Genomic DNA, 24,755 nt, shown 5'->3' on the forward strand with positions numbered 1-24,755 from the left:
GCGCGCTGCGGCCTCTCATCTCCCGCCAGGGCTGGGGCCCCTGGCCTCCGAGGGACCCGCAGGTGCGCGGAGGCGGGGCCGGGCCCGCGCCCCGCCCCGCCCCCTCCGACCTCCCCGCCCCCACGGCGCCGACCCCGGCCCGGCCGCTTTGTCCCGCGGCGGGCGCGCAGCCCCCGCGGCCCCACAAAGGCCTCTTTGTGCCCCGCGGCCTCCGCGGGACCCAGTGACGTCAGCCTCGGTGTCCAGCCCCGGGGCCAGCACGGGCTGCGGCGCCCCCTGGTGGCCCGGGCGGAGGAGCTCGCCTCCCAGCCCCGCCCCGTCCCCGTCGGGCCCGGCCCCGCCCAGCTCCGCGCGGAGGCTCCGCCGCAGGCTGCGGGAGTCGCGAGCGGGCCTGGCCCACCCCACGGACCCCTGGCCCTGTCAGCCAGTTTCCTCCTCCTGCAACGTGCGTGCGCTCCCCCAGCCTCCCGAGAGCCCCCGCAGCCTTTGAGCCCTAGACCCAGTGTAGCTGAAGCCCTGCAGCCGCCCAGGGCACCTCACACTGAAGGGCAGCTGCCTGCCTGGCCCTTCCCCCCACATCAGGTTTGGAGGGGCACCTCTGGGGCAGAGGCCCCTATGTCCTCAACTTTGTTTAGTCAGGCCAGGGGGTCTCAGTTCTGGGCAGGGCCCTGGGCAGCATGTGCGATTGGGAGACAGGAAGGTGTACAGGGGGCTGCAGACAACCTGGCCCTGTGACCACAGCAACCGTCTCTGGGTCTCGGGCTGGGAGCTCAGTCAATTTCCTTCCACACTAGACCCACTGGGCACCTCTCCTGGGCCCAGTGTGGATGAGTCCTTACAAATGTGCCCCTGCTGCTCTGCAAGGCTGGAAGGCTGCCCCACCCCCAGGGCTGTGGAGGGGCTGGGAGGAGGGGGGACACAGGCCTGAGCAGGTAAGATGCATCCACACTGGAAACCCATAAAGTGCTGAGTACTGGGCCTGAGTCTGACCTGGAGAGCGAGCACCCAGGGCCCTGTCACAGTGAGGGTTTGGATCCACACTACGGTCAACTCGGCACATCTCAGACAGAGTCTCTGCTTCCTGGAAAAAACAAAGCTCAGCAGTTCTTGGTATTTTTCTTTCTACATTTTATTATTTCAAACCAGGTGAACAATTCCATAAAACGTGAAAAAAGCAAGGAAGTGTTCAACGCTGAAGGACCCAACCTGGGGGGAGGGCAGGAGGGGCAGGACCCCTCAGCAGGCAGCAACGGTTCCTAGGTTAGCGCTAAGGGGCTACATGTAGGTTAATGGAGCTGGGGCCCAGGGCCACTGGGGCAGGCCCTCCCATTGGCAGTTGTCCAGAACAGCTCCTGGAGCCCGACTGTGTGGGGGCAGGGCAGGGTCGCTGCCCGCACAGGGACAGCCAGCAGAGGGATGGGTGTAAACACGCAGACACACTCAAGGCACGGAATCACTGGAATGGGGCTGGGTGGGAGCTGGTCAGGATCGGATGGTTTTAAATAGTTTTTTCTCTAAAAAGTTTTCTAGGTTTGCAATTTTTTTTTTCCTTTCCTTTCCTTTTTTTAAAAAGCTACGAGAATGAGCGGATGGACTGTGGTCTGAGGAATGGTGGCGTCTCACACTTCTTGTGCTTTTCCTTTGGGGCCTCCGAGCGGCTGAGGGGTGGGGTGGGCAGGAGGCTCCCTGTAAACATCTGGACTTGGGCTGGGTCAGGGGCTGGTGCTGGGCGAAGCCGGGGGTCCCAGGCTGAAGAAATACGTGCCCCTCAGACACGGATCTGGATGTTCCCCTCCCGGGTCACAGGACAAGACAAGGGTTAAATCCAGGACAGATACCCAGGAAGGGAATACCCCCGCTGGTCCCAGCACCTGGGACAAAGGTGGGCTTCAAACAGGGAGGCCTGTGGCAACCCCTCCCCCAAGTCTCTGGAGCTGAGGGAGGCGACAGGGGGAGCCAAGAACAGAGAAAGAGGGGAAAAGCGGCTGGGGAGGGGCAGGTGGGGAGTGTGTGGTCCTCTTGCCCCATCTTCCTCAGGAACTGGGGGGAGCAGATTCGCGGCGGCCCTGGAGGTGGGGGACAGTCAGTGCATGGGTTGGGAGGTAGCCACTGTGAGAGTCTCCTTCTGCCTCCTTAGACAATGAAACTCCCCCACATCCCCTACCCCGCTTGTTACCAGGGACACAGTGACCACCCAGAAGCCAGGGCCTGTTGCTGGGTTACAGGGGGGAGGTGGGTCTGAGCACTGGCAGAGTCTTTCCCACCTCCCCAGGCCCAGTGGAGCCAGCCTCTTGAGGCCCAGGACCCTCGGAGAGGTCCCAGGCAAAGATGGCAGGGTTGAGCAGAGCTGGTCACACTGGGTAGCAGGTGGCAGGGCCCGACCGTCATGCAGCCTCCTTCAGGCTAGGCCAGTGGCCTGCTTGGTGAGGAAGTGAGTTTTCCCCAAGGAAGGCAGAATAGTCTTTTAGTTCTGTCCCAGTGCACAGCCAGGCACGTCTGCTGCCTGAACCACTGGGCAGAACAGAGCCCAGCCCTGCCTGTGCCACCTCCTCAGTGCCCTGCACTATGCGGCTCTTGGGATTCACCAGCCTGTGCGCCCCCTTGTCGTCTGCTCTCCTACTGAGCACTCGGGTTCCCTACCCTCACCTGGACCCTCTCCGTCCCTTCTCTGGGCTCAGTGGCCCTACTCTGTCCCTCCTCAGCTCCCTGCCTGGCCCCGCTCTGGCTCACCATCCTCACAGGTCGCTGCCCCTCAGAAGAGGCCGCAGTCCTTCAGGTTGTTCTTGATGATGACATCAGTGACGGCATCAAACACGAACTGCACGTTCTTGGTGTCAGTGGCACACGTGAAGTGTGTGTAGATCTCCTTGGTGTCCTTGCGCTTGTTCAGGTCCTCAAACTTACTCTGGATGTAGCTGGCGGCCTCATCGTACTTGTTGGCCCCTGCGGGAGACAGAATGGTGAGGGCCTGTGCTCTGCGGGCGGCAGGCAGGCAGTCCCGCGTGGACCGACAAGCACGCAGTGTGCAGCATGTGCACAGGGTGACTGTGTGAGTGCCCTCGCACACCTGAGTGTGTGGAGGAGGCCACATGTACCTGTAGGGGGAAGAAGGGCCCCGAGTGTGCAGGCCCAAGTACCTGAGCCCCAGAGGCACCAGCTGGACCAAGGGCCCCACAATTACCCTTCCGTCCAGCAGGGGGCGCTCGTGGCTCAACTGGTCCCCACCAGCGCTTCCCAGAGGCCCAGGGCCCCCCACACCTGTGTACTCCGGGAAGCAGATGGTCAGGGGGCTGTGTGTGATCTTCTCCTCAAACAGGTCCTTCTTGTTGAGGAAGAGGATGATGGACGTGTCCGTGAACCACTTGTTGTTACAGATGCTGTCAAACAGCTTCATGCTCTCGTGCATTCGGTTCTGGGGGTGGGACAGTGCGGTCAGCACCAGCCCCTGGCCCAGCCCACCCCGCCCCACCCCTCAGTGGCCATGGCCTCACCATCTCCTCATCCTCTGCTAGCACCAGGTCATAGGCGCTCAAGGCAACGCAGAAGATGATGGCAGTGACACCCTCAAAGCAGTGGATCCACTTCTTACGCTCAGACCGCTGGCCGCCCACGTCGAACATCCTGTGGACACAGGGTCACCTTAGCTGCAGAGAACGAAGGAGGTTCTGGGAGAGGATCCCCGTTCCACTCCATAGGTTGGCTGAGGACCGAGCCTGCTCAGAGTGGGGCAGCTGCCTTCGTGGATTCTCCACATTGTCCACTTGCCCCCTCACTGGGCCAGGGAGTGTCTGCCTGGCAGGCTCAGTGCTGGGCAGCTGGGCAGCTGGGCAGGCTGCAGCCACACCGCCAGGGTCAGCAGAGGATGCGAGCCGCTGGCAACTGCACAGCCTCGAGAAACCTCAGAGTGGGGCTGGGGAATCCAGGACCAGCTCCTGGTTCCCAGCACAGCCATGAGCAGGCCCTGGAGGCAGGGGCCCTCCCTCTGTCACCTCAGGCTGGCAGGCCCTGCCTTTCCACTCTGCCCACTCACTTGAAGTGTAGGTCCTTGAAGGTGAAGTGCGTCTCCACGATGCCCGTGGTCTTCACACGGGTCCGTAGCACGTCCTGCTGGGTGGGGATGTAGTCACTCTGTGCGATGCGCTCCAGGTCATTCAGGTAGCTGGAGTCGGGGTGGGGGTGGGGGTCAGTGGGGGCCAGCATGGGCCTCCTGACAGAGACCCCTGCGCATTCATCTCTCAGGTGAGGAAACCTGGACTAGAATCCCTCGGCTCCCACCTGTGGTACGGGCCTGGGAGGAGGTGTAGCTATGTGGCCAACCAGCCCAGCTCAGCCCAGCCCAGCTCCAGCCCCCAGGTTTGGGCCAGGCCTGCCTGACAACCCAGGGTGGCAAGGCTGCAGGTGAGGGGGGTGGGAGGGGGCAGAGCAGTTCTTCAGTGAGGGGTTCAAGATGCTAACAGCAACATTATGGCATCAGCCGCAGAGCAACCTGGCATGTCCCTTGATGCGGGGCTGGACAGGTTGGGGCCTGCCAGGTCCACTGGGCTCTTTTCCCAGCACCCAAGAAAATTTAGGCTCCTCAGGGGTGGCCATCAACACCTGCCTGGCGGGGTCCCAGGGGCTTCACATTACCAGCTCCTTTAATTAGTATCAACTCGCCCTGGCCCGGCCCTGGGGCCAGCTCTGCTGCCTGCCTCAATATCCTTGCTGCGCCCTGGGTCCTGGGTCTAGGCCTCCAAGCCGCTGCCCAGTGCCTGTCAATGCCCATGTGTTGCTCCTGGGGCAGGGCTGCTGGGGCCTGCCCTTGGCTCCTACCAGCAGCTTGGCCAGAGGGAAATGACCTCAGAGACACAGAGACAGAACAGAAAAACAGGAAGAACCATGGGGGACTGTGACGCATGTGCCGTAACCTCTATACAAGCCCCGCCCCCTACTGAGCGCCTCCAGTCTGGAGGCCCCACAGTGGGTTCCACATCAGTCTCTCCCTTCTCTTCAACAGGTGGGCTCACCTGAGGGACTCACTGCCCCACGGCAGCCTTGGAGGATGTCTGTGAAGGATGGAATGTCCCTGTCCCCTATAGTGTCCCAATCCACTCCCCACCCTCGCTGATCTTGAAGAGCAGGGCCAAGGAGGAGTGGGGAGTGGCCTGGAAGGTGGCTCTACGTCCACCCTCCTGGAGTATCCTGGGCACTGAGGTGGCAATGGTTGACAAGGCCCACCCTCCCTTCCTCTAGGCACTACAAGTTCTATGGTGCTGAGTCTCCGTGACCTCCAGGAGAGGCAGCTGAGGTCTGGAGGCCCCTGTGTTTGGCTGTGACTGCACAGCTCACAATGGTGTTCAGACTTCTGCAGGGGCGGGGGCTGTCCACATAACTGGAACAGGGCTTAGGAATCATGGCCAGGTGAGACCGCCTCCCACCCACCCTCCTGAGGTCCTGCCCCTCTCCGGATGGGCTCGGGATTGGATGGGCAGTGGGAGTGGGAGAGCTGTTCCAGACAGAGGGGCTGGCTTAAGCAGAGGTAGGAGAGAAAAGGGGAGTGTACAGAGTTGGCAGTCTGTCTGGGTGGCACCATCCAGAGCCTGTGATTTCCCCCACAGCCCTGCAGCCATCAGCACTGGCCGCCAGCCTGTCTGTCCTATTCCCCATGGGGAACTCAGCACCCTGCACCAGGCATGGCCTATGGCAGGTACTTCAGAGAAGGAGGTCAGGGCCTCACCCTGGGGGCTGGGCTTCTGGGACTCCTGGGATGCCCTATGATTCCTCAGCTGAGTCCTGGGCTCAGCCAGGGGCCAGCAAGGGTTGGAGCTGAAGTCCTCGGCTCCGCCCTGCCTGCACACATCTGTCATCTCCCAGACCATCCCCTCCCCCCGTGTCTCCCTCCCCAGCCAGCATGAACTTCCTCTGTGACCTCCAGCACAGCCAGGAGTCGGCACACGCTGTGCCCTGCCTGAAAGTCCTTCCCGTTCCTCCCCTAAGCTGGGTTCAGAGCTCCACAGAGGAAGCAGTCCCTTGCTGGACCTACCCCAACTGCCACCACAACACTGATACCCTAATTTGTCGATGCTTGGGGACTTGTCCCTGGGTCCCTGAAGCCTCCCACAGGACCTTGCACAGAGCAGATGGTAGCAAATGTTTCTTTAGAATGATTTTGTCTAAGGACAGATTAGACACAATCGGCCTGGAGGGAATGGACTCTACGAGCCACCCTGCCTCGCCCTCCTTTTGGCCTTTAGGTTCCATGTCTCCCCTCCAAACCCAGACCCACCAAGGCCTTGATGACAGTCCTCAGCTTCACTATGTTTCTGAGGATGCTTCAGGCCCTCAGTCTGGCCTGTAGTGCAGACTGTGGCCCTGCCCCGCCTCCAGAGTACTCACTAGGCAGCGGAGTCGTTCAGCTGGTACTCCCGGGAGCGGCTGAAGCAGGCCTGCACGCCGTGGTCAGCCCAGAGCCTCCGGATGATGCCGGACAGGTCCTCGGGGAGCACGCCCTGCTCCTCAGCCGTGCACGAGAGCGCAAACAGCTGCCTGGCGTCGTCCTGGGTACAGCAGGGGATGGTCAGTTGGTAGCAGGAGCTCACCCCTACCCCACCTGACAAGGGCAGGAAGGCCACGGGAATGGGCCCTGGCCTGGGCTATTCTCAGGTTCCCTAGGATGTTAACTTGCCCCGAGGCCTTTTGGGAGGGAGGCAAGGGTAGGGGGGAGAGTCCACATACCGCACGGGAGGGGTCAGCAAAATCAATCTGCAGATTGCCCATGGCTTTGACAATGGCCATGATAGACTGGATGGTGTTGCTGTAGACGACTGCCCGGTACTGCCGGCATTCCTCCTCTGAGTAGCCGTCCTCATGGATGATCCTGGCAGCCAAGGGGCAGGAATTAATGTCCACAGACCACAGGGACCTCACTTGGCCACCTGGGGTCGCTGGGGCCTGCAGGGATCTACTTCCGAGCGGACAAAACTGCCCCCAACCCACTGGGACCTGAGGATGGATAACTGCCTCTGAGAAGGTCCTGGGCCTGGCGGGCCTGGGGGAAGTGGGGAGAGGTTTGGAGGCCACAGCACTTACTTCATCTGCTTGACAATGGTGCTCTTCCCCGACTCCCCAGCACCTGGAACAGAGAGCACAGGCAGTCAGCAGGCCAGGGGGCGACACAGGGAGGCAACTAGTGGCCCAGCTACCTTTAGTCCTGGAAGCTGACTCACCCACCCCACGACCTGCACAGTGACATGGAGGCAGTCGGTCCTGGTGGGCAGCAGAGCAGGCGGGGCTGCAGCTGGCAGGGCACCCACACTTGTGCCCCATGGTGGACTCTCCAGACTTCACCTCTCACAGCTCTGTAACCCACTGTGGCTCCCCACTGCCCTACTCGAGTTCAGGGGCTCTGACTGGAGACCGGAAACCAGCCCTGCAGGAGTCACCCTGTCATTTTCACACATGCAAGCTCGCCGCTCTACGGCTGGTGCTTGCCAGCACAGAGCCCGGGCAGAGCTGGCAGGAAGGAGCTCTGCACACTCCAGCAGGGCAGCAGCCCTCTTCCCACATGCAGCCATAGCTGCCAAGGCCCTGGGATGGGCACAGCAGCATACTCTTGTCTCCAGACATGGTCCAAGGCCAAGCCCTCTGTCCGCTGTGCCCAGGTCTGCCCCGAGCAAACGGAGACCAGGACCTGGGAGACAGTGTAAAACACACACACACGCACACACACACACTGTACTGACTCAAAATGCTTCCCTGGCCTGGCAGACTCACCCTGTATATCCCCTAGGCCAGAGCGGAGGGATTTGCTGGCACTCTCTCCTATGATTGTCACAGCAGCCCCAAAGGTACGGCTTCTGCTCCCATTCTACAGATGAGGGCAATGTGGCTCAGAAAAGTAAAGTCTAGTCCCAAGACCACGCAGCCAGAATTCAGAAGGGCCGGGAAACATGTAAGACCACGATGCCTGGCCTGCCCAGCCCTCCTCAAATATGGCTCAGACCCTGTGGGATGATGCCCCGGAAGGGTGTCAAAAAAGAGAAAATTCCCAGGTTTCCTCCCAGACACAGGGCCATATCTGGTGGGATGCAGCCCAGAAACCCACCTTCCCCAGAGACGTGTGAAGACCGGGGGACGGTGGGGGGACACAGGGCCTTGCTTCTCTCCACTGCTCCCCATCCTGAGCTCCAGGGAAAAGGCACCTTGGCTGGGCCCGGCCTGCCCTCCCAGCTTTGGCTCACTGTTCCCGCTGCTCCGGCACCATCACAGCCAGTGACAACTCCACGTGCCAGGCACTGCCTTCTGTCACCTCCAGGCCTTTGCCATGTAGTTCTCTTTGCTGGGCACACCTGGCCCATGCCCCACTGACATGTGTTCCAACCCTCCCGATCACTGTGGCAGGTCTGTCCCACTGAGCAGTTCAGCGGGGTGGGCAGGCAGGTCATACGTGGGGACTCTGGCCCTCATATCCCTCAGGGTTGGTAAAGACTCCTCAGAGGATGGAGTGGCTAACACACAAACTAACACGAGCGAAGAGATTAACACAGCAGTAACAATAAGTGAGCACAATAACAGTAACAGAGCCGGAGGGAGGGAGCACATCCTGGAACAGGGAGGGCCCAGGAGCCGCAGAGGCTCAGCCAGGATCAGGAGCCTCGTGGGGCAGGGGAGGCCAAGGATGTCTTGGGGCAGATCAGTCATGCCATCCCCACCAGGCAAACCGACACTCAGAGTGACCTGAGGTCAGGGTGAAGGTGGTCCCTTCTTGTGTAACTTGGGACCCCTGTCCAACTGAGTCACCAGTTTGGTAAGTGGTGTGGGCAAGGCAGTGACCCTGCCCAGCGACAGGGACGACAGCACAGACTCGCTTTGCATCTGATTTTCCTAGCAGGAGCCGACCCAGCAGACACCGAGGCAGGCAGCACCGAGGCAAGCCGGGCTGGAGCCAGGATGTCTGCTCCCTGCCCCAGCCAGCTGAGGCGCCCTTCTCCGTCCCCTTCGAGCCTCAGTCTCCCTTGCTCTCACATTCTAAGAGTTAGGAGGATATTCTCTGGCCTGAGCAGTGATCACTGCAGAAAGACTCCCATTTGACAGGCTGACAAACCAAGGTCACGGAGCCCCCATCCCTGGACTCAGGGTGTCCCTCTGTCTTTCCAGCAGCTGTGACTCAGACGGGAAGTAGAGAGTAGTAGAACAAAGGCATAGTGCTGGCGGCCATGCAGGAAGCAAGGGGGACACTGGGGTAGAATCAGGGCAGCTAGGGCAGACTGGGGGCCAGGGGCAGAGGTAGGTGGCACCACAGCATGACACCAAGTGGAATGGGTTGGACAAGGACCCTGGTTCTCAGGCAGCCCAACAGTCTCACTGTCACTCTCCCAGTGGCCCCCTTTCTATCATGATCTGTGGTGCTGGTACTTGGATCAGAGTTTGCATGCAGTCCCACCCCCAGCTCTCTACCTTCCCCTCAGAAGAAGGGGCTTCACTAGCGGGCTGCAAAGGTGCAGGGTAGGGGACCACAACAGGAGGTGGCAGGAGTCTCTTGCCCATAGAGGGCCCCACCAGGCACTCCAGCTCCAGCTGAGTGCGACCAGAGGGGCCCGTAGAGGCTCTCTGGGGTGGCCAAAAGTGTTCCCACTGGGCCACACCTCTTCTCACCAAGGAAGAAGCCTCTGCAGCCCTTGCCCCAGGGTGCAGCTGCTGGGCCCCGAGCAGGCAGGCAGTAATTGCCTTGATGTGTTGGGTGACAGCGGCTGCTGCTCCTGCTTGCTCCGTGTTAGAACATCTGCTTCCACTCTGGGAGTGTTGGGCCCCAACGGAGGAACAGATGGGGGAAGGGAGACAGTACCAGGCCACCTGCCTGAACAAAGCCAGCAGGGCCTCTGCAGCAGACCTACAGCCACGCCACCAGTCCAGTTGCTTGATCCCAAGTCCCAGTATTCAGGTCGCTGCTGTCTGAGCATCTTGGACCCTCTACCTCCTGGGCAAGGCTTTGCCCTGCTGAGAGGCCCTGACATGCCAGTGTCCTCTCTGGCCTCAGTTTCCCCTCCACAGAGACTGCCAAGCCTCGACTGGCCAGCCAGCCCATCTTTCACTTTCAGATCTTCACCCGGAGGAGGGGGGTCCTGACCTGCCATAGCCCTTGTGCCCATGATGGTCCTCCCTGAGATCCCCAAGAACTGCAGCCCCTTCCTGCCCGCTCCTGGCACCTCATCAGTAAAACAAGACACCACCATTACCCCCTCCGGGGAGAGGGCTGAGGATTGGACACAAAGCTATTCTCATATTGCCCAGCACATGGAGAGCGTTCAGATAAAAGTTATTAGCACGGTGTTTCTACCCTTTGGAAGATTACAGATTTCCCCAAAGCTCTTGAAATGAACACTGCAGCCCAGGGCCTCGCTGTACAGGTCACAACAACCACAACCTGCAGTGTGGCCTGCTGGGCCACTGCATTTGAAGGGGAGTTTCTGAGACAAAGCACAGGGGAGGGTGCTGACCATCGGCTAAGGGCTGACTCAGCAGCGGTGGTTCCCTGCCGGGACTTGTGGAACCTGGGCGGGCAGTCAGCGCCACGCACTCCTCTGCTGGCTCTTTGCTCTGAGTTCACCACTTCCCTTCCACCCAGCCCAGCCTCCTTCCTGCCCTGGAGACTCATGGTGGACACTGTCCACTGATGCCCCGCACTCAGAGGATGGGCGGGGTGGGGAAAGGCCTCCAGCAGAGGCTCCTGTGCTGGTGGGCTCCCCTGGAGCATGTAAGGCTCGGTAGAGTCACCAGCTGACGTGGCAGAGCCAGGGCAGATTCTCATAAGCAGCAGTGGCCGTGACCACAGGGTAGACTTGGGCAAGCAGCCCAGCTCAAACCCACAGCACCAGGCCTGCCCCCCACTGCCACAACCCTCCACCAGCCCCCTCCAGTGGGGCACGGGGGGAAGGTGAGGGTGAACCCTGGGAAGCCCACCCCAAAGACAGCCCAAGCACCACCTCCCACTCCCACTGCAAGGAAGGTGCCACGTCTCCAACCCAAGCCCGTGGTTCGGCCCCCCCATTCCAGCTCCTGCCCCTCCCCTGCAGCCTCAGGGTCCCCGGTCGGGCCACCACCAGGGGGAGCCAGGCAGCCAGAGACCCAGTGGAGGCCGTGGGGGCAGGGCAGTGCTGGGGAGCATCTGTTTCTGAAAAGCAGCCTCAGCTAGGGGCAGTTGGGGGAGGGGCCTGGACCCTCACCCATCACCCACTCCCGAGCCTGGGAAGCCCTCCGCCTGCACAGACACAGCAGACCAGGAACAATGGGAATGGAAGGGAGGGGGAGAGGGCCCGCCAGACAAAGGCCCTCCAAGCCCGGCCCCTGGCGTCTCTTCCTTCCTCCAGGTGCTACTCAGTGGCTCAGGAGGTCTGGCACTGTGGGTGTCTTGGATGGGCCCTGTGACACCCCACCCGTATGTGTGGCCTTGCCTTCCCCTTGGTGCCCCAACAAACTCGGAACCTCCCTCCCTCCCTCCCTCCCTCCCTCCCTCCCATCCCTGACACTTGGGCAGCCTCCAGTGGCTCCCAGAGGTTCTCCATGTCCATCAGGGAAGCACGGAACAACCAGGGCCTGGCCCACCTCTGCCAAGTCAGAGCTCTCCTTGCAAGAAACAGGCGTCGAGGCAGCCCGATATGACAGAGAGAGGGGTCTCCAGGGCAGGATGGGTCTCCTTCGGTGGGGCCCTGCCCATTGTGCAGAGGGAAACTGAGGCACTGGGTAAGGAAGGCCAGCCTGGAGGAGAGGAGGCCGGGAGACCTGTTGCTTACTGTTGCGCCTTAGGCTACAGGTCTTACCTTCCACGGGAGCCCAGAGATGCTAAACAGGGCCCGGGTCACATGGATCCAGGCCATTAGACACACCCCTCTTCCTCGTGCCTCTTCATTTAAGGAATCCCTTCACTGTTTCCAAAGAATCTATGGTGGCCCCCTGGGTGAAATGCCCAGTGCCTGGGCCTCAGTGTCCCCATCTATAAAATATCCTCCTCAAGGGAGTGTGCCAAGTGCCAGGCCTACCCTGAGGCCTCCCTGGGATCCTCCCTCACACTCACCCCAAACTATCCTAGGGTCTAGCCCAAGCCAGCAGCTCGTCTATGTGCCCACAAGCCATGGGACCAAGCTGAGAATGATGGATCACAGGTCCCAGCACTGGGCACAAAGAGGAAAGAGAACAGCTTTAAGTCACAGAGAGGAAGGGGGTTGTGGGTCCTGAGTGGTCCCAAGGATGCGTGCTCTCTGCTTTGTGTAGCTTCATAGCCCAGAGAGGCCCGGAAGCATCTGCTCCAGGTTTCCCACGTCTCTCTCAGGCTCCTCAGACCCCTGGGGCCTGGCCTGACAGCACAGAGCAGAGGCCTGGGAACCTCCAGGAAGAGGGGAAGGCCACAAAACCCTTCAGAGGCGAGGAGCACAAGGGCCAGCCTCAGCACCTATCATGCTGTTAACAGCTTGCCCGCACCACGGACACATTCGGTCGCCACACAGTCCCACACAAGCCACCACAGCCTGTGCTCACAGTGGGAGCCCCCTGCAGGAACACTCTTCCTTCCCATCAGGACAACCCATCTTCAGACCAAGCTCAGGGACCCCCATCCTGGGCTACGACAGCCTCCAGCCTGGGCTCAGTCCCCAGCCTGGCAGTGGTGGGAGGAGGAAGCATAATGTTAGGGAGACAGCGAGGCGCTGCGTTGCCTGACGATGACCTGAGTCTTACTATGAGGGGACATGGGCCGACAGGAAAGGTAGAAAGTAAAGTGGGGCAGCTGCCTCAGGAGGAGGCCATCCATGGGCACAGGGCAGGCTTCTGGCTCTGAGCAGGAAAAGGATTCACATACAGTCCTGGGTCCTGCCCTCCAGGACAGACCCCCTTTTAATCTCCTAAAAGAGGAACGGAGGCCTCCAGAGACAGGCCCCAGGCACACACAGCACCCACGTGCACCCACAGCACCTGCCTGCTGTCCTGACTCATCAGTTCTCGCCAGCTGGGCACAGACTCCTGAGAGGCCACGGTAACGGGGGCGGGTGCTCAGAATCACTACCTGGGTCACATCTTGGCGTCTCTACTTATTGCATAAGTCACATAATGTCCCCGAGCCTCAGTTTCCCCATCAGTGAAATGAGTGTAACATCAGTCCCAGGCTTACAGGTGTAAGTCAGACACGACAACCCCGGAGAGTCTAGCTGCACACAGCAGTCAAGGCTGTTCTCACCAGAGGCCGAGTGAAGGCACCCCAGGGCCAGCGGCCAGCAGCGGGGGGAATCCTTAGTCTGGACCAAGAGCCCCTCTGTCCACCCCCGGGCAGGGGAAACCCAGAGTGAGCTAATCCCGGGGCTGCTGCTCCATTTCCGGGCATTCATCTGGGCCTGCAGCCAGCCTTCCGGCTCTGGAGGGCAATGGCCGCTTGGGAACGCAGGAGCAGCCCTCTGCTTTCCTGCTAGCTCCCCGACCAGCGTCCCTCTCCCAGCCACCACTTCCTGTGGTCAAAGGAGGGGCCTGGAATCCTCCTCAGAAGCGCCACCTTCTCTGGGATCGTAGGCCCAGTGGTTGCTGGGGCAGGACAAGGGACGGAGCTGCCAGAACTGACTCCAACCCAGTGACTAAGCCAGTGCCAACCAGTAGGGTGGCCCAGGGGGATGCGGATGAGCCTGAGCAGGCGGGGGATCACCTTCTAGATGCCCAGGTTGACGGGATGGCCCCCCCACTCCCAGCACTAGCCGAGCGGCCCTCTGGCCCCTTCCTCTTCGGGGCTCCTCCCCCTCCAGCTGCTTCCTCCTTTTCCTCTGCGGACACCACTTCCCTGAGGGCCCGGCCCTGCCATGCAGACTCCACTGCCCTCCTGCCCAGGACACAGCAGGTGCTGCCATCGCCACCCCTTCTGTGTATTTTGAAGCTGTAGCAGCCTTGGCACCCCAGAATGCTCCAAGCCACAAGGACACCTCCTTGACAAGCCTTACACGATCCACCTTTGAGCTCTGGCTCACTGGGTTGGCACTCACTGCCAAGCCTTGGACGTACACAGAAGTGCCCAGCAAATGTTTGGCTATTCCAGGGAGATTATTCCTCCCAAACCACCAAATGGCCACAGCCCCAAGCAGCAGTGATGGGGTGAGGGTGGGTTAGGGTTTAGGAAGAACAACAGCTCCAGGCTAGAGGAGCTGGGCACAGGAGGCCAGACCCTGTACTTATGGCTGAGGGAGGGGCTACTTAGAGCATCAGGCACCAGGGCCACCACCAAAGGGCCTAGTCCCCAGGGCACCTTGCAGGGCACCCCTAGGTGGGGACATGAGCTATGGCCCAGCCAGAACCCGCTGACCCCTTTTCCCTCACTGGATTCCCAGGTTGGGACTCCTGCCCTGAGCTGTTGGGAATGTGGGACAAAGATTGGCCTGGGCCCTGCCCCCATCTGTCTGGCCCTGTCTCCCCACAGCACCAAGGGGTGTCAGGAGGCAGCACTCAGCCTCCAGGTCAGACCGCCTCATCCTCTGGTGGGGGGGTGTGGCGAGACAAAGTCTTGGTCCCTCAGTGGCTAAGAGCTTGTGTGAACCAAGTTTCCTCCATCCTGTTCCTGTCACAATGGGTGCCTTTTAGAGACAAAAACCAAGAGACAGAGCCAGGAACTGATATTAAGGGCAGGGTATACAGGACCAGTGTGTGTGCCTGTGGCTCAAGCCACCCCAAGGGCCAGCCCCTGAAGTGCTGGAGGCCTAGGGGCCTCACTGGGATCCCACCTGACAGGCTGCCCAGGCCCCAAGGGGTCCCTGATCATGCCAGCCCCCTCCTGGCAGCCTAGGCTCCAACTCAAGCATAGCGGGTGTCTCGATCTTTCCTGGGCCTGGCAGGGAGGCCTGTTCTCCCCAGCTGCCTTGACTTCCAGCCCCAGCCACAAGGGCCTCATTCTCTCTGTCCTTACCACTGCTCAGCACAGCCCTCCGCCTGGGGCTCTCCACCCCCCACCTTCCTGGGACATCCTCAGCTGAGCTCCCTGTTTCACCCAGTCTCCCAGCTCAAGGGCATCCCTTGAAGGACCCTGTCTCACGCCTACCCAGATTGCCTGCACCAACACTGGGGTCATAAGCAGGGGCTGAGCCCTGCGGGACTGGGCAGGACGCAGGCAGAGGGTGTCAGAAATGGCTCAGACCCTACTCACTACTAGTGTGGGAGCTCCGGCACTGCCCGCTCTGGAAGACAAAGCCTTGCCCAGCCTGGGGGAGGGGTGGGAAGAAGAGACTTGGAGGCCCAAGCTGCCCCGCCCCTATTCACATGCTAATGAGCTCCAGGCGGGATGCTGAAGGCTGTGGGGGAAAAAGGGGGACTGGAGGCAGGCCCGGGTCCCCAGACCCCCAGGAAGATGGCTAAGCCCCCAGAGGTTAGGCTTAAGGTCCCTAGGACAGTCTGTAACTCTAGGTGGCACCACCTGTCTACATGCCTCGGTCTCCCTACTTGCTGTGAGCAGCTGCCTGAGATCAAGAAAGGGGTCCCCCCCAAACTCCTGCAACCAAGCAGCCTCTAGGCTGAGGAGAGCCCTCCCTACCAATCTCTCAGCTCCGCAGGAGTCAGCAGAGGGTCCCTCACAGTTTTTCACACCTCCAGGCCTTGGTGTACTGCCCCACACCACCTGTGGCTGCAGGCAGGCACCCTGTCCTCAGGTTATGGATGGAAAATGTCTCAGGGTTTCACCTGTCATTGGGTTTCTCATCCAGTGCACTAGGTGGGGTTGGTATTTGAACCCAGACCTGGTGACCCCAAGAGCTGGTCCAGGGAGGGTGAGCCCTCCTACCCTAGGCCAGGAAACACCCACCCAATGGCTTGGGAACCTAGGCCAGGTCTTCCTCCCTCAGTACCCTTGCTGAGTTGGTCCCTTTGTCCCTTTGTCGCTTATTTTTCAAGACTACCCAGAGGGCCCCTTCTCAGGAAGCACCCCCACTTTCATCCATTACCCATGCAGCCAGGACCCCAGGCTGGCCCTTACCATCATCTCTAGCTAGACCAAGCCCCAGGCAGCAGCCCCAGCATTACTTATCCCTATTCATGGATGTGCTGAATAGCTTTGTTCTTTTCACGCACACTTAACAGGCACCTACAGTGGGCCAGGCCCTTTGTTAGAGACAGAGACAGGACAGAGGCCACCAACCCCTTTCCTTCTTTCAGTAAACCTAAAGGAGCCCTCGTAGGTACAGTCTACGCTGGCCAGGCTGGGACTCCTGCAGCGCTGCTCTGGTCTGAGCCCCAAGAGTTAGACAGGCCTGGGACAGTCCCCAAACAGCTTGAGCTGAAAGGAAGACGCAGAGCCACTCTGCCATAGGAACAGCTGGAGTCCCCACCATGTGCTGTGCCCAGAGACAAGCTACAAACTGGTCCGCTAGAGTTCCGCGTGGAGTGGGGTAAGGGCTGTCTCTGAGGTGCCAGCATAGCCTGTGGTGAGACTAGGAGGAAAAAGCCTAAGAAACTTCTGTCCCAGTGTCTCCCCCACTCCTGGTCATTGGCCCTACTGAGCCCTTGCCACCTGCTCAAAATACATCAGGCTGTGGCTCATCTTATTCCTCCACCTACCCATCCCCAAGACCAAGTTCAGACCAGTAGCACTTCCCCCATTCAACAAACAGGCAAAAAGCATCCAAAGGTGCCAGGCTCCATGCTTAGCACAAGAGGCTCAGCCTTGCCCCTGCGGTGTAAGCGGTGGGCGGGCAGCTGGGACCCAGACAAACACCATGCTCCAGTGGGGGAAGCGGTAGTTCCAGGAGCCAGGGGAGGTGCGTCCCCAGGCTTGGTGAAGGGGGTTGTCAAGGAAGGATCCTGGAGGGTGGTGAGTTAGGTGGAACCGGGGAAAGCAAAGTACAGGGGCAAGAGAGAACAGCTGCATTTATACCCTGAGGCTTTCACAGGGCCAGCAATGGGCACTGTTTCTCTCTGTAGGCTGCACACACAAGCCCATCCGAAATCAGAAACACCTCCAAACACAGACTCTGGCTTCCTTTCCCCTAATGCCCAGCCCACAGCCCCAAATTCCACCTGGGATAATGAGTGGAGATGTCCCAGAAGTAGGGCTGGTATCAACAACTCTGGTCCCCCTACCAAGCTGCCAGAAAACAACCTCTCACCAGTGTGTACCACATCTGCCTCTGCCGGGGTGACACTGCTATGCCCGTCTGCTGGCAGCTCTACCCGGGACAGGAAGGAGCCAGTATGCGGGTGGGGCAGCAGGCGTGGTTCTGGCTGGGAAGGAAGGCTGGCAATGACCCAGCTTGAGTCCCGTTGCCTGGACAGAGTTCTTCCCGCTATGTGGGACAGGCGCCCAGCACTCGGAAGCTGCCTCAGCTGGGCTCCCTGTACCTGGGTGGGAAATGGATGGCCGGCCAGGACACTTCCCCAGGCAGCCAGGGCAGATTGGGTCCTCAGTTTCAGGCAGAGCTTGGTCTCCAGCTCCTTGTGCACCCTCTGCAGGTCTAAGCGCCTGTCCCACACTCCCACAGGAAACGCCACAGGCCCTTATCCTCCCCACCCTGGGCCTGGGCACAACTCTGGCCCAAACCTGGGGAGCCCATTTCACAAAGAAAGCAAAGCCAGAGGGGTAGGATGCTGAGATGGACTCCCCAACCTAGAAAATGCTGAGCCAGGCGCAGCACCCCTGGTTATGCCAGCCCAGTGTGGGAGGGGTTGCTAGGCCCAAAACCTAAGCTGAGCTCCTAGGAGAAGGTCTGCCAGCATGGGGTCAGGACACAGAACAGGACAGGAACCCTGTGTCCCCAGCACCATGGCCCAGTCCCACATCTCAGCCACCACAACAGTGATTGGCCTGGGAAGGGGCTGCCTAGAGGCCGCCGGCTGGACACTGGGAGGCAGCAGCACCAGAGGTGCCCTCCCCAGGCCCAGCAGGCAGCAGGGACTGGCATTCCACCACGCGACACCCACTCGCTGCCGCACTCGCAGCAGAGACAGGAAGAGGCAAGCGCCCAACGCAAAACAGCCCAGGAGGCTGGGCCGCCGCCCCTTCCCGCCCCTTCTCTTCCTCGCAGCGGAGGAGCGGATGCCATTTTGAAACCTCCGGGGCTGTGCCCCTGAGGCCAGGCCCCCAGGGACACTCAACAGATGGGAGGATGAGGGAAGACACGCCGTCCCTGGACCATACGTCCAGCACGAAAAGCCCCACTTTCACAGCCTAGGGACCCCACAGCCGCTCTGGGGCTGAGGGGCCACACCCCCCATACACTGTCCAGCCTCCAACGCTGCTGCAGGGGCCTCCCTCCCCCAACCCTGAAACCTCCCCCAAATCAGGCTGCCACTGGGCACCACACCTGCTCCCAGTGGGAGGCTGGATTGGGACAACTATAGGACCCACAGTCTGCAAAAGTCCACCTCAGGTGCCCACCCACATCTGTCACCCCAACTCCTCAACCAGCTGGTCCACTACTCCCTCCTCAAAGGGCCTCAAGATCCAACTCCCAGCCTTTCGGCCCAGAAGGGGTGCGGGAAGCCCGTCAGCGGATCTCCTCGGCCCTCCCGCCAGGGCAGCAATATGTCGGCTGTCTCACCACTTCCACTTCCCCCCACCCCTCAAGCAGCCACCATCTTCCCTGGCCTTGAAGGCGCCACAACCCGAACTCCTCCACACTCCCTCCTATTCCCCACACCTCCCCTCCCCAGCCCAGACGGGGCTTAGAAACCGTGAAACGGACAGCCAACGGTATCTCCCTGGGAAGCCCAGGCCTGGCCCCCTTCCCCAGCCGGACCAGTGGAGTCTCAGTCCAGCCCCTTGGGGGTCTGGGCCCTCTCCTCCCAGCCTGGCCCACCAGTGCAGGGGGGGTGGGGGACTCTGGGAAAGGCGAGAGTGTGGGAGAGGGCTTAAGGGAGGGGGAGCAGCGGGCCTGAGAAGTGATGCATGCAGAGAGGGACCTGCTGGGCCAGATGCAAGGGGCAGGGGTCTCTAAAGGTTTGGAAGTTCCAGCTGGAGAGAGGGCTCCTGAGCAGCTGTGGTTTCCCAGTTGAGAGGTCCTTTGGGGTGGGATGCACAGGTGGATATAGAGTCCAGAGTAGAGATGGGGTCCAGAGCAGCAGGAAGGAGGAGTGGGTGGGGGCCTGGTAGGGGCCCCAAGGATACTCATGCCCAATGGGAATAGGGGAGCAGGTGGGGAGAGGAGGTGGTACCTAAGGGTAGGTGATGATTGGGGTTCTGAGGGTCTGTGAGGTTGGTCAGCCACGGGCAGATGGCCAAGCAGGGTTCTGAGCAGCTTATGTTGGGTACTAGTGGGTGGGCTTGGGAGTTTGGGATGAGCCCAGGGTTTGACTTAGAGTCTGGGTTATGGATCAGAGGTCTAGGCCAACCCATGGCTTTGAACCACTATCTGGGTGTCCTGGCCAGGCCGGGTCTGGGGGTTCAAGTCCAGGTGTGGGACCAGGCCGAGTCTGGGAGTTCCAAGCCCGAGTCTGGAAGTCAAAGTCCTTGTTGGGGGTTTGGAGCGGGAATCGGGGGTCCCTGCGCAGGGCGCGGCCTCACCCAACAGCAGCAACTTCACCTCCCGCGCCGCCTTCTCGCCGTCCTCCCGCAGGTTCTTGTCGATCATCTTGGAGCGCTCGGCCGCCGCCTTGTCCTCGGCGCTCACGGTGCAGCCCATCCCGCCGTCCGCCGGCCCGGCCGCCCCCGGCCCCCACACGGCCCCGGCCCGGCTCGGCCCGCGCGACCCGCCCCGCTCGCTCCCGCCGCCGGCCCTCTCGGCGTAGCTCTCGGGTCCACAGTCCCGAGCGTCTGCGGGCGGCGCCTTCCAGGGCTCCGCGCACAGGCTGCGGGCGGGCCGGGGGTGGGGCCAGAGCCGGCCGCGACTGGGACTGGGCCGGGGCGGGCCCGGGGGCGGGGCCACGGCAGATCCTGGCCCCGCGATTGGCCCGAGGGCGGAGCGAAGCCGTCAGGCCCCGCCCAGGCTCGGGCGGACTGGTGGCGGCGCCACGGGGAGGGAGCCACAGGGTGGAGCGGCGCCCGGAGGGACGGGCTCGGGGCGGCCGCAGGCGAGGCCGGGCCCCGATTGGGCGCGGAGCGCCGGGCTCGCGCCGGACGGCGGGGGCGGGAGGATCTCGTAGCCCGAGGGTGGGGATCCGGCGCACCTCGCGGGCGGAGCAGGAACAGGCCCTGGGAGCTTCTGGAGTTGCGTGAGCTGGGTGGGGTAGGCGTATCCTCGTTACTCGTTAATTAATTCAACAAATTCCTTCCGGGATCCACAGAGCCCGGAGCCTCTCAACTGGGGCTTTCTCCGTCCTAGGGAAGGTTTGGCCCCTTCTCTGTCTGGGTTACTGTTAAAAAAAAAAAAAAAGTCGTCTTGGCCGGGCAGTTCAGTTGGTTAGAGCATCCTCTCCTGATACGCCAAGGTTGGGGATCCTATCCTGGTTGGGGTACAAACAGGAATCAACCAATGAATGCATAAATAAATGCAACTACAAATCGATGTTTCTCTCTCTCAAATCGATTTTTAAAAAGTCTGTTGCCACCTCGACACCTTTGCGGGTTGCCTTCTCTAGTCATCCAAGATTTACCCACCCTTCTCTGATCTTCTAGGCGGCATCCTCCTGCATGTAGCCATCCTGGACTTCAGCCTGGGACCCTGCAACCCGGACCCAAAGGAGAAGGAGAGAGGGAGGGAGAAAGAGATGGCACCTGACTTCTAGAAACATAGTGGCCATGATCTTGTGGCCTTTCCACTAGAGAGTGGCTGCAACCCTATGCATTTCTAGTGTGACAGCTGGGGAGACGCCTGCCCAAGAACAATGAAGGTCCACAAAGCCAGGAGGAGAGCTGGCCACCAATGCTTGGCCACCCACAGCCCCCTGTGCAGTACAGGCTCCCTCCTTCCCACCCTGGCACATATCTTGTTTCAGCTCCTGGTCCTCAAGCTGTCTGCTTTCCTTGGAGTGTCTTGTGTACCCCTATCTGAATGGCTCCCTTGTTGAGGAGCCATTGGCCTGTGAGTCCTCCAGGGGTTCCCCTTAGGCTCCGTCTTTCTTGGAGCCAAAGCTCAGGCAGGCACTGCCACGAGCATGGAGCAAACGTCGTGAAGACACATATGCCCACCCAGGGACACACACACTCAGAGATACGCTCTATATGTGCCTCTAATCCACAGAACACTATAAAACGGGGCACACACAGCTAGTCCCCGTGGAGACTACAAACCCAGCTCCAAGGCTGGCCTTTCTCCCCACCAGCCCCGCCCCATGCTTGAGAGCTGATCCTCCCTCCTCCTGCCTCCCTAGCCTGCTCCTAGCAACAGCCAACAGCTCTTGCAGTTGCCGGGCAACAGGGAGAACCTGTCAGCTCCTTGGAGGCCAGGCTCACCAGAGGTCGGGGGACACAGACCCCAATCAATGGAGGCGGGGCAGGATGGGGTTCCCTGGGAGGCATGGCCTCCTCCAGCTCCAGGCCAGATCGTTTGGTCTTTGCACCCTTCCCACCAGTTAGCCTCTCCTTTCCAGTTAAGTGTTTTTCTTAGAGTCCAGCAACCCCTGCTTCTACCACTCCAGGCTGCTCCCTCTCAGTCTCCATAGGGGTCTCCAGGGCTGTAGATAGGCCTCTGTTTGCTACTCCAGTCACATACCTCCTCCTCCGGGGCTCAGAACCCCACAGGGTCATCTCCAGCCTAGCTTCTCTCCTGGTCACTAGCCCCATGTCCCATACAGCTTTGAAACCTCCCCAAGACACTTCAGACACCCCCACTGGCTCTGTTCTTGGGATCTCGACTTTGTGGACTCTCATCACCCAGAGCCGTGACCACCCCCACCCACTGCATCCTGTTAATTTCCTCCCCTCAACTCCCCTTCAAATGTGTCCTTGTTCCCTGCCCCTAGGCCTCCAGGCTCCTCCCTGGATCTTCTGTTTCCCCTACAACCTGTCCTCTACATGGCAGCAAAGGGGATCCTGCTGAAAGAAATCACATCACTTTTTGCTCACAAACCTTCTGTGGCTCCCCAGTGCCCTGAGGATAAAGCCCCCACACATACTGTTTTGGACTGTGCTGGAGACAGAGATAGTAGAGTGGATGTTGACCACAAGGACTCTGGGGAGTAGTCTGCAAACTTGCTGGCTGCATATTACTTTGGACAAGTACCAGAAACTCCCTGTGCCTCAGTTTTCTTGTCAGTAAAATGGGCCTAATACTATTAGCTACCCACTGTACTGGCTGAGGTTAGGACAAAGGGGGAAATGGTGAAATACTCATGCCCTGGACTGATCAATGTTTCACATCAATGTTTCTCTCTCTCCCTCCCTCTCTTTCTCTCTCTAAAAAAATGAGTAAAACATATCCTCGGGGTGAGGGTAAAAAAATATATTAAAAAAAAGAAATACTCAGAATATGCGTGGCACATGGAAAGGCCTCAATAGGGGTGAGTTGTTACAATAGTAATTTCTGCAAGGCTCCATAGGTCTGTCCCCACCCAAGGCTCTCCACTCTCCACCGGCATCCCACCGGCACTCCAGCACTCTGACTTGCCCTGCCCCCCCCTCCCCTTCCCCGCTCACCACTCCTCCTCAGCTTTCCTTCCCTGGTTGTGAGCTGGGCCTGACTCCCGGTGTCCTAGGGCTTCCTCCTCCCCAGCCAGTGGCCTGGTGGTCTCTCTCACCCACGGCTCTGATTCCAGATCCCGTGCAGCACAATCCTTAAGGATGGCTAAATATTTGTCAAATTAAATGAATGAATCACACAAACTCTACCTCACCTTTCCAGGGGTCCCTTCCTCTGGAGCTGGGAGAGGGGTAAATAATACTCCTGCAGACACAGTATGCTTGCCATAGTTGTGTGTGCAAAGGAGGGAGAAACTAAGGGCAGGGAGCCTTCTTGATGGAGGTGACGTGGGAGTGCTAAAGGAGAGGAGCACTGAGGAAGAACGTTCCAGGGAGAGGAGACGGGGAGGTGGGGCTAGGAGGGTGGCTTTGGGAAGGGTAGACAAGAAAATCAAGGGCCACAGCTGGAGGAACCCCCTTGCTTTGCAGCTGAGGCAACTGAGGCCAGAAGGGGCGAGAACCCATCCATGGTCATCTAGTGAGGGATGTCACTGGCACCTGCTTCTGTCACACTCGGGGACCCAGGAATCCTTTTGGGGGCAGGGGTGGCTTCCTAGCCAGAGGAGTATGAGTTGACGCCATGCGTACCAGCCCAGCGCCACCTGGACTAGACCACAAAGGACAATAAAATGACATCCAGCAGAACTGAAGGTGGCACCTCAGCTGGAATGGGGAAGTGGCAGGTGCTGGCTCACCGGAAAGCCAGAATAGTCTTGGGGCTGACCACAGGCTACAGAGCAGGTCCTGCTTATCCTGAGTTCCTATCATGCACCAGGCTGAGGAACAGAGACCCCCTCAGTGGGCTGTGACACCCCAGCCTACAGGCTCCAGGAAGGGGAAGCCGCCGCACTTCCCCAAAGACAGTTTCAGGGTGGCTATGTCTGCCCCACCCTGAGTCCAGGAACAGGCAGAACCCCACAGGAATCCCCAGAGTCCAGGATTCTGACCACCCCACCGCCAGGGCTCCCAGGTGGCAGGGAGTCCCCACAAGGCCCTGTGACCACCAAATCACAGCCTGGCAGACAGCAGGTACCCCCCCCCCCCAGCTTCTGCTTAGATCTCAGTGGCTAGAGCTGGCCCCTCCCTGTAGCCCTGAGCCAGGCTCCGCCTCCAGGTACATCCCCAGCACTTCCCCCTTCCTGCGTCTTAGCCCAGCAGCAATCTGAGATTGGAGGCAGACACCCTGCCCTCTCTGTCTCTTCCTTCAAACCTCTCTTCCCAGGCTTCTCTCCCTCCCAGAGAAACAGTCCCAAGCCTGGGAGGCCGTAAGGCCCAGGGTACCCCTTCTGGCTCATTCACCTCCTTGGGGGGTTGGCAGCAGGAGAATATGGGAGGAGGGGTCATCTGTTCAACTGATGTTTATTCTGAACCTATTGTATTGAGAACCCTAGGGTAAGGGAGGCAGCTGGGAGCCTGCCCTCCAGGAGCACATGCCAAACACAGTAAACAGGAAAAGAACTCCACAGTTTTGGAGAAAATCAACAGGGTGACCCAAGGGCCACTGGGAGGTATATGCAGGAGGGAACAGGTCTGAGGAGGGGACCTTTGAATGTTGAGAAGGGACCAACTGTGTCACAAGCCAAGAGAAGAGAGTGACAGGCAGAGGTAACAGAAAGTGCAAACACCTTAGGGCAGGAAGGGGCTGGTGTCGCTGGAGCAGAAGAGTTTAGCCTGACCAGAAGAGAGAGCAAGAGGGACAGTGGTGTGAGGGAGGGCTGCATGGGGCACCACTGGGGAGCAGGCAGACAGAGTTCCCAAGTCCCAGGGGGCGCTGAGGTAGGCGTGGGTGTGAGCCTGTAGCAGGCATCATCTCCAAGGCAGCAACTCACCTGGCCCAGCAAATCCAACTGGTCTTGGCCCTCAGGGTGTTACTGGTATGACTGAGAGAGAACTGCCCACTGCCTTGGGAGGGGACCCAGGGTTCCTCAGGGCTTTGGGGCTAAGGCCTGAACTGAGCCCTCCTTCTTGTCCTTGGCCCGACTTGCCACTGTGTCTGCCACATACAGTCTCTAAATGCCACCTCCCTTGGGAAACCCAGGGTCCTTAGAGAGCCTGGGAAACAATAATTAACCCTATCCCAGGAGCCACTTCTCTGCTCACCTTGTTGCATAGCCTTTCCTGCTATGATGTCCAAAGACTGGGGCTGGTAGCCTCTCCCGCGACTCGTTAGAGTCGTCATTAGCACTGCTTCCTGGAACTGAATTCAATGAAAGAGCAA

At 60.0% G+C, this 24,755-nt stretch overlaps 1 protein-coding gene across 1 annotated transcript; it reads right to left on the reverse strand.

Annotated features, from left to right (window-relative positions):
* Positions 1 to 1,111: 1,111 nt before the first annotated feature.
* GNAI2 (G protein subunit alpha i2) lies at positions 1,112 to 19,621 on the reverse strand. Its single transcript, XM_087824717.1, has 9 exons — positions 19,487 to 19,621; positions 7,069 to 7,111; positions 6,715 to 6,856; positions 6,376 to 6,536; positions 4,031 to 4,159; positions 3,492 to 3,621; positions 3,259 to 3,412; positions 2,731 to 2,943; positions 1,112 to 2,066 (listed from the first exon to the last, which is right to left on the reverse strand). The coding sequence occupies exons 1-8, from the start codon at positions 19,602 to 19,604 to the stop codon at positions 2,753 to 2,755; spliced, it is 1,068 nt and encodes a 355-aa protein (XP_087680843.1). The 5' UTR covers positions 19,605 to 19,621; the 3' UTR covers positions 1,112 to 2,066; positions 2,731 to 2,752.
* Positions 19,622 to 24,755: the final 5,134 nt, after the last annotated feature.

This window comes from Miniopterus natalensis, chromosome 15 (assembly GCF_054644295.1).
Source record: "Miniopterus natalensis isolate mMinNat1 chromosome 15, mMinNat1.hap1, whole genome shotgun sequence".
In the NCBI taxonomy this organism is placed as follows: domain Eukaryota; kingdom Metazoa; phylum Chordata; class Mammalia; order Chiroptera; family Miniopteridae; genus Miniopterus; species Miniopterus natalensis.

Coding starts and splice junctions, on each gene's coding strand:
- GNAI2 (XM_087824717.1), bottom strand. CDS start 19,604: ATGGGCTGCACCGTGAGCGCCGAGGACAAGGCGGCGGCCGAGCGCTCC. Junction 7,112..19,486: donor GGTGAAGTTGCTGCTGTTGG/GTGAGGCCGCGC, acceptor TCTCTGTTCCAG/GTGCTGGGGAGTCGGGGAAG. Junction 6,857..7,068: donor ACCATTGTCAAGCAGATGAA/GTAAGTGCTGTG, acceptor CTTGGCTGCCAG/GATCATCCATGAGGACGGCT.